The sequence below is a fragment of the Rhinopithecus bieti genome, unplaced genomic scaffold, assembly GCF_001698545.2.
Source record: "Rhinopithecus bieti isolate Rb0 unplaced genomic scaffold, ASM169854v2 scaffold_68834, whole genome shotgun sequence".
NCBI lineage: Eukaryota > Metazoa > Chordata > Mammalia > Primates > Cercopithecidae > Rhinopithecus > Rhinopithecus bieti.
The window spans coordinates 616848-629391 of record NW_016826182.1 but is presented as its reverse complement, the minus strand read 5'-3'; the positions used below and the strand labels follow the sequence as shown (position 1 = coordinate 629391).

The window sequence follows — 12544 nt, the reverse complement described above, 5'->3', positions numbered from 1 at the left end:
GGCTGGATCTCAGCTCACTGCAAGCTCCGCCTCCCGGGTTTTACGCCATTCTCCTGCCTCAGCCTCCCGAGTAGCTGGGACTACAGGCGCCCCCACCACGCCCGGCTAGCTTTTTGTATTTTTTAGTAGAGACGGGGTTTCACCGTATTAGCCAGGATGGTCTCGATCTCCTGACCTCGTGATCCGCCCGTCTCGGCCTCCCAGAGTGCTGGGATTACAGGCTTGAGCCACGGCGCCCGGCCTAAACCTGCTTTTAAAGACTTTTAGTACTAGTTCAGTACAACAAAAATCTTAAACCTTATAATAATTAGTTCTTTGTAGATGGTAGTAATATGAGTTGGTCTGCATTACCAAGAAACTATTACAAGGAAATCAAAGGGAGATTTTTTTCCCCAGTAAATTGTTATTACATCAAAAATTGACAGGAGTCATGTCAGTAATTTCTTATGTTAGAAGAGAGGAAGGAGATACAATAGGTCCTTCTATTTAGGGACTTTTTTTTAACATTTGTCTTCCTGTTTTGCTGAGAAAGAATCAGTTATTCATCTTTTTTCTTTGTCATTGAGGAGGAAAACGTTACCAGGAGAAGCAGATTCTTAAATTATTATTTCATACAATTTTAGGAAATTGCTTTTGCTGTAAGTCAAGAAACTGTTGAATACCCTGCCAAAAGGAAAACCTTAATTTTCACAATGGGCCATCTGTTTAACATTGAGATGACCCCTTTTTTTTTTTTTTTTTGAGACAGAGTCTTGTCACCCAGGCTGGAGTGCAGTGGTGCAATCTCAGCTCACTGCAACCTCTGCTTCCTGGGTTCAAGCCATTCCATTCTCCTGCCTCAGCCTCCCGAGTAGCTGGGATGACAGGTGCACGCCACCACGCCCCGCTAATTTTTGTATTAATTATTATTATCTTTTTTAGTAGAGATGTGGTTTCACCATGTTGGCCAGGCTAGTCTTGAACTCCTGACCTCAATTGATCCTCCTGCCTTGGCCTCCCAAAGTGCTGGGATTACAGGCGTGAGCCACCGTTCCCTGCCTGACCTTTCACTTTATGTATTTATTTCAAGAGGGGCAAGAGTCCCACCTCCCTAGAATAGGGTCCTTTTCTGTGTTTCATAACACATTGAATGATTTGAGTAACTTGGAAGGCTTTTCCACCTGCCCCCACTTAGGTTCATAGATTTTTTATTTGACTGCTTCTCTTTTGCCCCCATATGAAAAAACTTCCTTTTGCCCCATATGATAAACCTAAGTAATAGCAACAAAACATTTTTGCATTCTTTCTTGACATGTAAATTTAGTGAATTTCTTTCTTTTGTAGGAGCTTCTTGGGTGTAGAGAGGTGAATCAGCCTTAATAATTTACTAACTCACTCATTTAAAAAATATTAGAAACCCTACTATATGTCAAGTATTCTGCTTGATACTAGATGTCCAGTTGTAAGCAAGCGGATGTGATTGTTGCCCTCTGGAATTTCTAATCTAGTTCATGGCACATTATCACCATCAATCTATCAGCATAGGCCCTGCTCTTGTTTTACTTAATTCCTATTTTTTTTTTCCTCCAACTCCATCCCCTTCCGTAAGCATATACTCTGACATACATACCCTTAGAAATGTGTTTGTCCTCAAAGATAATGTTTATGTCTGTTTTGCATGTATGTTAATGGTATTATAGATCTGTTAGTACCTTACCTTTCTCACCCAATACCATTATATTTAATCCCTAGTCACCAGTCATTCCTTCTGACTGTGTTAATTTTCCATTATCTGCATCCAACACTTGCTTACTCATTTCCCCAGGTATGGAACCTATATTGCATCTCAGGCCCTGACATAATAATACTTCAGATACACCTTAAGGACCTGTGTAAGTATTTCTTTGTAGCACTTACCCAAGAGAGAGATTCTGGGTCATTGGTAAACACAATGGCTTACCAAGCAGTTTACAGAGATTTCCATTTTCCCCATTCTCACCAGCACTTGATAATACTCAGCTTTCTAATTTTTTCTTTTAATTTTGATATATTATTTCTTGATTTCTCTGATAGTTTGTGAGGTTGAGCCTTTTTTCGTATACTTGTTAGCCTGTGAATTGCCTGTTCCTATCTTTTGCCCATTGTTCTTGAGTTACCCAGTTTTTTCTTGTTTTTGCTGAAGTTTCCTACATTTTAAATATTCTGACAGTTTGGGATGATCATATCATCCAAAACAGGACATTTTTCTTTTTTCCTTCTTTTTTTTTTTTTTTTTTGAGATGGAGTCTTGCTCTGTCGCCCAAGCTGGAGTGCAATGGCACAGTCTTGGCTCACTGCAACCTCTGCCTCCTAGGCTCAAGTGATTCTCCTGCCTCAGCCTCCCGAGTAGCTGGGATTATAGGCACACGCCACTACGCCCAGCTAATTTCTGTGTTTTTAGTAGAGATGGGGTTTCACCATGTTGGCCAGGCTGGTCTTGAACTCCTGACCTCAGGTAATCTACCCGCCTTGGCCTCCCAAAGGGCTAGGATTACAGGTGTGAGCCACCATGCCTGCCCTGACATTTTTCATTTAAGAGAAATCCTTTATTTGAATGAAGTTAAATCTACCAATGTTTGTCTTTTGTGGATTGTGTAAAAATTAGTTTTGCTCTTTAGCTCTGTAGTCTGCCTGGAATTTGCTTTCTGTATTCCATGATGTAGGGATCCAACCACTTTACTCCATGTGGTAAGTTTTCCCAGCACAATCTACTAAAGAATCCATCCTTTCCTACTGCTTTGAGAAACCAACTGTGTCAATCCCTAGTCCCATTCACATAGGGGTTCATTCATAAGCTACGTTACTAGGTCTATTTATTTCTGTACCAGCACCACTCTGTCTTTATTACCATGACTTTGTGCATTGTGTCTTAATATCTGGGATGGAAAATTCCCACCTACCCCACAAATAAATAAATAAATAAATAAATAAATAAATAAATACACCTTTGCTCTTTATAGACATTTTCTGGTAACTTCTTTATTAATATATAATTGACATACCATAACACTCAAATATTTAAGGTATAACTCAGTGTTTTTTGTTTGTTTGTTTGTTTTGAGACAAAGTCTCGCCCTGTCTCCCAGACTGGAGTGCAATGGCACAGTCTTAGCTCATGGCAACCTCTGCCTCCTAGGTTCAAACGATTCTCCTGCCTCAGCCTCTGCGTAGCTTGGATTATAGGCATGCGCCACCACTCCCGGCTAATTTTTGCATTTTTAATAGAGACGGGGTTTCACCATGTTGGTCAGGCTGATCTCGAACTCCTGACCTCATGATCTGCCCACATCAGCCTCCCAAAGTGGTTTACTGGTGTAAACCACCACGCCTGGCAATGTTTTTAATATATGTATTCACAGAATTGTGCAACAGTCACCCAAATCAATTTTAGAACATTTTCGTTACCCCAGAAAGAAACCTGTTACCCTTTAGCTATTATTCTCCATCCCTCCTGTTCTCCTCATCCCCAAGCAACCACTAATCTACCCTCTGTCTCCATAGGTTTGCCTATTCGGGACATTTCGTACAAATGGAACCATATAATAAATGGTCTTTTGTGGGCCAGGCATGGTGGCTCCCTGTAATCCCTGCATGTTGGGAGGCTAAGGAGGAGGATGCTCAAGGTCAGGAGTTAGAGATCAGCCTGGACAACCTACTAAGAACCATCTCTACAAAAATTTAAAATATTACCTGGGTGTGGTGATGCATGCCTGTAGTCCTGGCTACTTGCGAGGCTAAGGTGGGAGGATCACTTCAGTGCAGGAGTTTGGGAGATTACAGTGAGCTTTAGTCACACTAGTGCACACCAGCCTGGGCGACAAAAGGAGAGCCTGTTTCTTAGAAAAGAAAAGGGGGAAAAAAAGGTCTTTTATGGCTGGCCCCTTTCACGTAGCAGAATGTTTTGAAAGTTCATATTGTAGCATGCATCGGTATTTTGTTTTATTGCCAAATGGTATTCCATTTTTACGGCTATATATACTACATTTTGTTTTGTTTTTGTTTTCTTTTTTTTGAAATGGAGTCTCAACTCTTTTGCCCAGGCTGGAGTGCAGTGGCGCGATCTCAGCTCACTGCAACCTCCACCTCCTGAGTTCAAGCAATTCTCCTGCCTCAGCCTCCCAAGTAGCTGTGATTACAGGCATGCACCACCACACCAGCTAATTTTTGTCTTTTTAGTAGAGACAGGGTTTTACCACGTTGGCCAGGCTGGTCTGGAACTCCTGAACTCAGGTGATTCGCCCACGTTGGCCTCCCAAAGTACTGGGGTTACAGATGTGAGCCTCTGTGCCCGGCCTACATTTTGTTTATCCATTCATCAGTTGGTGAACATTTGGATTGCTTACATTTTTCAGCTATTGTGAATAATGCTGCACGTGCATGTACAAGTTTTTGTGTGGACATGGGTTTTCCTTTCTCTTGAGAGTAGAATTGCTTTGTCAAATGGCAACTCTGTTTAAGTTTTTGAGGAAATAACAGACTGTTTTCTAATCAGACTGTACCATTTTTCTTCCCATCAGCAGTATATGAGGGTTCCAATTTCTCCACCTGCTAGATAACCCTTTATTATTATGTCTTTTTGATTATAACTATCTTAATGGAGATGAAGCTGTATCTCTTTGTGGTTTTGATTTCCATTTCCTTAATGACTGATGATGTTAAGCATCTTTTCACATGCCCATTGCTGATTTGTGTATCTTTTGGAGAAATGTCTGTAAATCCCTTTGCCTATTTATTAATTGGGTTGTCCTTTTATTGTTTTTTTTTTTTTTTTTTTTTTTTTTTTTTGAGATGGAGTCTTGCTCCGTTCCTCAGGGTGGAGTACAGTGGCGTGATCTCAGCTCACTACAACCTCTGCCTCCCGTATTCAAGTGATTCTTCTGCCTCACCCTCACGAGTAGCTGGGAATACAGGCATGTGCCACCATGCCCGGCTAATTTTTTGTATTTTTAGTAGAGGCAGGGTTTCACCATGTTAGCAGGGATCTCCTAACCTCGTGATCTGCCCACCTCGACTTTCCAAAGTGCTGGGATTATAGGCTTGAGCTTCCAGTGTTGATATTTGAAAGTCATATGTTCATCTGATCTTGTTCATTTGTAAGTAGTTTGTTGTTTTTTGGTACACTTTGAGGTGTTTCAGTCTTTTTTTTTCCCCCTTTAATTCTGAGAAATTCTTGGATAGTCTTATCTTTATTTTCTCCTTTATTTTTTTCCTGGGACTTCTATAGTACAGATAGTGATATTTCTACTTCTTGTTATCTATTAAATTTTCTTGTTTTCTATCTCTTAATTCCCACAAAAAAAAAAATTCCATATTTGTAAATTACTCAGGCTGATCTTTTAGCTCACTGATGTGCTTTTCTTTTTTTTTTTTTTTTTTTGAGACAGAGTCTTGCTCTGTCGCCCAGGCTGGAGTGCAGTGGCGCAATCTCGGCTCACTGCAAGCTCCGCCTCCCGGGTTCATGGCATTCTCCTGCCTCAGCCTCCTGAGTAGCTGGGACTGCAGGCGCCCGCCACCTCGCCCGGCTAATTTTGTTTTGTATTTTTTAGTAGAGACGGGGTTTCACAGTGTTAGCCAGGATGGCCTCAATCTCCTGACCTCGTGATCCGCCTGCCTCGGCCTCCCAAATTGCTGGGATTACAGGCGTGAGCCACAGCGCCCGGCCACTGATGTGCTTTTCAACTGTTACTGCTCAGGCAATCCACTGTGCCCGGCCCTACATAAGTTTTATAAGAACAAGTTGGACTTGAAATTATCTAAGTTTAACAAGCTATTTCAGTTTTTTTATGTGTATATATATATATATTTTTTTTACAGAATAAAATGTTTTTCTTCAGTAACTTGCTCACACTATACTAAAATGTAGATTTGTTTTGTTTATACTTTTTGTGAAAATTTTCAGACTTACAGAAAAAGTATTCAATTAACTTTTGAGAGTAGGTCTGTGTCGCTGCCCTATACCAGGCCTGTTATTAGGAAAGTGATCATTTGCAAGCTGTTGTCATTAAATAAGCCCCAGTTATCTGACTTTTGGGCAGTGGAAGAGGGAATCATTCTGTCAGCATTAAGGAAGTGAAGCTGTCATTAAACTAGACCCTGGCACTGCAGTTTTTCTGCTTTCTGCTTCTTTCCTTTGGTGTTCATCCCCAGAAGCTTCTTCACAGCATTATATGTGTTCAACCAGCCAGGTTTATTTGAAAAGTTGTTTATTATAGTTTATAAAAGCTTTTCTGCTAGGTGCAGTGGCTCACACCTGTAATTCCAACAGTTTGGGAGGCCAAGGCAGGCAGATTATTTGAGGTCAGGAGTTTGAGACCAGCCTGGCCAGCATCGTGAAACTCCATCTCTACTAAAAATGCAGAAATTAGCTGGGCATGGGGGTGTGTGCCTGTAATCCCAGCTACTGGGGAGGCTGAGGCAGGAGAATCGCTTGAACGTGGGAGGCGGAGGTTGCCCTGAGCCAAGATCACGCCACAGCACTCCTGCCTAGGCGATAGAGTGAGACTTCGTCTCAAAAAACAATCAAAAAACAACAATAAAAGTTTTTCTGGCTAAGAGATAAATTATAGGATTATAGTCTAGATATGTGCCATTTACTTACTAAGCTTTTAAAAGGCTATTGTGGCTCAGCAGTCAATGGTATATGAGGTCATTGGGGTTGAGAAATAACCATAGACTGATATTAAACAGATAGCATTGATATTATACCTTGTGCCTCATCATCTTTCTGCAGGTCATTTCCCCCTCTGGAACAGACCCTTTGAGTCCCTTCCCTTCCATCTTCTTCAACAGGCACTTTATCCTCCTGACCAGGATAGTAAATTTGTAGCCAGAGTAGTCTATAGTAAACATCACTAATTTATCACATATCATTGGGCGGCTAAGCCCTGCATATGCCTTAGAATCATTCTCAGCACAACACTTCAGGAAGCCCTCAATTAAAGGTGGCAGATGACACCTAGTTGTTATTTCTGTCCTATTTCTTATTCTAACCAGAGTAAGCCATTAACTTATTCAGGCGGTATTTTGAAGGCTAAAAAGGAATAAAGGTAGAAAGCAATTAAAGCATTTCCTAATATCCAAGATGTTTTTCTGCCCTTCCCTCACCTTTTGAGTTATTATTCCCTCACCTTTTATGTTATTATACCTGCCCTTGTTTCTCTCTTCCTGTGCTTTTTTCTGCTGCTGCTTATAAACACATTTATTTTGAACTTTATAGGATATATTTGATTTTTAGTGAGTGAAAAGGGCATTTTTTTCCCCGAGATATTCTCAACCATTTAGTCATTCTCTTGAGTTGTTTTCATCCCATTTTTGGTATAATAAAGTACTTTTTTTTTTTCCTATTCTTATATTTAGATTTCTTTTTTTTTCTTTTTTTTTTTTTTTTTTTGGAGAAAATTGGATGCCACCAAACCTGTAAGGTGTTGGTTTTAAATGCCTTTTCCCTGGAACTAAGCAATGGGCTAATTCTGCTAAAAAGAGACAGGAGTTTGATAAAGGACAAGATGGAAGGAAATACTGATAGAACAAACAAGTATTAATTAATTTTTGTCCGTAAGTTAAAGTGTGACAACGATATGCCCATCACTCATTGTATGATGGACCTTCACTACACCAACATTTGATATTCACAACCAAGTCCTTCAGTGTAGGTATTGGCCTTGTTTACTTATGAAGAAAATGAGAGTCAAAGAGATAGTTTGCCCAAGGATATACAGCTGGTAAACGGTAAGTGGTAGAGTTAGGATTTTACCCCAGCTTCCTAACTTTAAACTTTGTACTCTTTCTCTTCCAAACATTTAGAAAAGTTTACCTTTAGTAGATTTTACCTTTTTTCCACAATAAACTTTATATTATAGCCTTTTTAGTTTGGGCAGTAATTACATACATGCATGCATGCATGCATACTTAACATACACTTTAATGTTCTATAGGTTATTTGGACCACTGGCACTGTGACCAAAGTGATAGTATTCTGAGCATGTTCTGAATCTGTGAGGGCAGTATAGCCCAGTAACATAGTATAGTGACAGCCTGGGGTCAAATCCTGGCTCCAACACTGCCTCATCTTGTGCAAGTTTCCTTTCTCACACCAACTTACACATTTGTTTTGAGAATTAAAGTAATACACATAGAGCATTTGGCACAATGCCTGACAAATAGTTTCATAAATGCTATTATTATGTATTCACTTTATGCTGAATCCCTAGCTTCTCCATGAGGTTCTGAGAAGTTTTGCTGAGTTACACAGAAACTACAGACTACACTAAAGATATGTCATCCCTTCAGTGTTGTTATTTGTAAAGAAATGGCAAATACTACCTTTATCATTTTGACATTTTGTTAAATGAGATAATAATCACTGCTATTTGAAACCTGTCATATAGTGTTTGAGTCTGTCTGCTGGTCAGGAATATTTGCCTCACCCCAGGATTTACAGTACTTCTAGAAAGAAGCCAAAGGCCAGGCGCGGTGGCTCACGCCTGTAATCCCAGCACTTTGGGAGGCCGAGATGGGTGGATCACCTGAGGTCAGGAGTTCAAGACCAGCCTGACCAACATGGAGAAACCCTGTCTCTACTAAAAATACAGAATTCACCAGGTATGGTGGTACATGCCTGTAATCCCAGCTACTCCAGAGGCTGAGGCAGGAGATTCTCTTGAACCCGGGAGGCGGAGGTTGTGGTGAGCTGAGATTGTGCCATTGCACTCCAGCCTGGGCAACGAGAGCGAAACTCCATCTCAAAAAAAGAAAAGAAGCCAAAAATCTGTTTGGAATCATACCTAAAATAGTAATAGTCATTAACCACCAATAAAATTTACCCATGTCTTTAACTTTTTATTGTATAAGAATGTAGAATCTACATTCAGTTATTAAAATATTTACTATCTCCTTTTCTTTTTCAGAGCATGAATAATCTTTCATTTAGTGAACTATGTTGCCTCTTCTGCTGTCCACCTTGTCCAGGGAAAATTGCTTCAAAATTAGCATTTTTGCCACCTGATCCAACTTACACACTGATGTGTGATGAAAGCGGAAGCCGTTGGACTTTACATCTATCTGAACGAGCAGACTGGCAGTATTCTTCTAGAGAAAAAGATGCTATTGAGTGTTTCATGACTAGAACCAGTAAAGGCAACAGAATTGCCTGTATGTTTGTACGTTGCTCACCCAATGCGAAATACACTTTACTCTTCTCACATGGAAATGCTGTTGATCTTGGTCAAATGAGCAGCTTTTACATAGGACTAGGATCACGGATTAATTGTAATATATTCTCATATGATTATTCTGGATATGGTGCAAGTTCCGGGAAACCCACAGAGAAGAACCTCTATGCAGACATTGAAGCTGCTTGGCTTGCTCTTAGGACAAGGTAAATTGTAGTTGGAAATTATTTTCATACTCGTGGTGGTTAGCTAAAAATACCTTGTGTAAGAATAGAGTAAAAGCTGTTTTTATTATACATAACTGCTATATAGAGGTTATGTTTACTATTATATTCTTGTAATAATTAATATTTTAGACAGCAATTTTAAATTTCACATAATAGCAAAACAAAGTTTTTAAAGACAGTTTCAGGTTTGTCTACATTAATACATGTGTATATGTATGATTATTATTATTTTTTCAACTTAAATCCTTAGCTGAATGTCCATGGTGCATGCCTGTAGTCGCTGTTACTTAGGAGGCTAAGGCAGGGGAATCACTTGAGGCCAGGAGTTTGAGGCTGCAGTGAGCTATAATCGTGCCACTGCACTCCAGCCTGAGTGACAAGAGTGAGACCTCGTCTCTTAAAAAGTTAAAAAAATAAATAAATCCAGTGACAAATGTTTCGTTTTGTAAGCTTTCTTATTGGAGTGTGATATAAAAAATGTTTATTCAAAGCCGCAGCCTTTCAAGGCAATGAGAGAAAATACTGACTTAGCTAATTATTCACTTGATCTATCATCAACAGTATGAGGCTGGACTGCTTTCTATTAAAATCCTAAGCCAAGATTTGCATTATTTTATGTGATTACTTCTTGAGAGGTACAACTTAAAGATACCTTATTGGAACTATCTTTCAAGTATTCATTCGTAAAAATGAGATTTTACTTTATATTCTTTATTGCTAAAATTGAGAGAGATGGTATCAAGTTTTAAAAAATTTTTTAGGCTGGGGGCGGTGGCTCACGCCGGTAGTCCCAGCACTTTGGGAAGCCGAGGCAGGTGAATCACAAGGTCAGGAATTTGAGACTAGCCTGGCCAACATGGTGAAACCCCATCTCTACTAAAAATACAAAAATGTCTGGGCGCAGTGGCTCATGCCTGTAATCCCAGCACTTTGGGAGGCCGAGGCAGGTGGATCATAAGGTCAGGAGTTCGAGACTAGCCTGGCCAAGATGGTGAAACGCCGTCTCTACTAAAAATACAAAAATTAGCTGGGCGCAGTGGCAGGTGCCTGTAATCCCAGCTATTCGGGAAGCTGAGGCAGGATAATCGCTTGAACCCGGGAGGCGGAGGTTGCAGTGAGCCGAGATCACACCACTGCACTCGAGCCCAGGTGACAGAGTGAGACTCTGTTTCAAAAAAAAAAAATTTTAATGTTATGATAAATTGTTTAATAAAATTTTCTTACTGTTCAGTTATTCTTTGATTATATAGCAGCATACATTTTGGGGAACTAGAAATTGCATTAATCTTTTCTAGTCGCCAAGATACCTAAACGTTTTTCTTGAAAAATCACAATTTGGTAGACTTCAGTGTATTATTAGTCAGATTAGTGTACAATAACACATAACCTTAATATAGGCTGTTCTTTATATTATATGAAAATAAAACATCTGACTTCCAGAATGTTTTTGACTGAACCTATAGGATATAAAGAAAACTTACTCTTTCTAATTTAATGTTTAAATATTAAAGATTTGATTTAGTCAGGAGTGTTCCTCAATCTTTACATAATCATGAAGTAGTTGAATAATATTAAAGATTATAAAAAAATCTTTAAAACTATTATTTCCCTCCAAGAAATGTATAAAGTTATGCTTCATAGCAGTTCTACATAAAAGGGATTCTTAAATCATTGAAATTATATAAAAACTAATATGGGGAATAAGGAAAAAAAATGATGCGCAAGTGCTAGGTAGAGTTGATGGGGGTATGGGTAAACATTACTTGTTTAGCTGTAAATTTAAAATATGCTTTAAATAAAATCTTTTTAGGTATACTTGATATCAGTTCATCAGGCCTAAACAAACAAACCTGAGCTGCCCATTTTTAGGCCAAGCCAGTTGAATTAACGTATAATACTGTAGAAGTGAATTATAATTAAAACAAAACTAACTTTATTGGGGAGCTGATAAAGCTTCCACTTTAAGTTTAACTTCAGTGAATAATGAAGTTTTAAGTCGGCTGCCTAAGTTAAACCTGATAGCCTTCATTTATTAGTGCTTCCCAATACAAAAAGGGTCACTTTACTCAAACAAACATGTTAGTATTGGCGTCAGTGTTTGTGTCTTTTTGCTGAAAAAATCCATTTTTAAGTGGTCAGCTTACTGGGTTTTTTTTAGAATCTTGGGCATTTATCAATGAAGAAAACTTTCAAAAATGGTTTCGAGGGGCGGGCTGCTGGTGGCTCAAGCCTGTAATCCCAGCACTTGGGGGAGGCTGAGATGGGCGGATCACAGGGAGGTAGGAGATCGAGCACCATCCTGCGCTAACACGTGTGAAACCCCGTCTCTACTGAAAATACAAAAAACTAGCCAGGGGCGAGGCTGGCGGGCCGCCTGCTAGTTCCACAGCTACTCGCGGTGCCTGAGGTAGGAGAATGGCATGAACACTGGGAGGCCGGAGCTTGCAGTGAGCCCTGAGATCGGGCCCAACTGCACTCCAGGCCCTGGGGCGACACGAGCAAGACTCCGCTCTCAAAAAAAAAAAAAAAAAAAAAGCGATTTTTCAGTCTTAATTTTTAACTATTTGATAGCCAGTGTTAATGAGGAATGGGCAGATTTCAGCAAATAATCCCACATACTTTTTAGCGCACTTACATTTTAGAATTTTAGACTTCTGTTTTCTTTCATGTTGAACCCAAAATATAGTTGTAAGAGTTTCATAAGTGTAGGTACTTTAGGAAATGTAACTTCTCTGAGCCTGTGTTTCCTCATCTGTTTAATGAAGAGATTGAATTAAATGATCCCCAAGGTCTTTTCCAGTTCTGGAATTCTGTCATCTAATGAAATGTGTGTGATTAGAAGACATGCCTTTTATTTTATTTGCCTGATTAAAAGTTAGGACTTAAGTAACCAGGAGAGAGAAAATAAATAATGAACTTAAATAATTATTATTTGAATGATGTCCTTTTTGGGAAAATTGGATATCCATAATAACTCTAATTTCTGACCTTCTGATGGACCAAAAGAAACTCAGGGCCTGGCATTCACTGTGCACCTTTCTCACAAAGTCCTTGAGCTCCTCATCTGTGGGCTTCAGAAGTAAAAAACACTGAACCTGGTAGTCAGTATACTTGAGTTCTAATTATAGA

At 39.5% G+C, this 12544-nt stretch overlaps 1 protein-coding gene across 6 annotated transcripts in view; it reads left to right on the top strand.

Moving 5' to 3' along the window:
• The window catches only part of ABHD17B (abhydrolase domain containing 17B, depalmitoylase), a 51029-nt gene that overhangs the window by 28148 nt on the left and 10337 nt on the right, over positions 1-12544 (top strand). For 3 of the 6 annotated variants that reach the window (XM_017863332.1, XM_017863334.1, XM_017863333.1), the window contains exons 2-3: positions 1805-1871; positions 8925-9394. In XM_017863332.1, coding sequence (XP_017718821.1) covers positions 8928-9394 — 467 coding nt within the window. In that variant the 5' untranslated portion in view covers positions 1805-1871; positions 8925-8927. The remainder of the gene's footprint in view (positions 1-1804; positions 1872-8924; positions 9395-12544) is intronic. The other 3 variants (XM_017863335.1, XM_017863331.1, XM_017863336.1) reach the window with 1 other exon arrangement.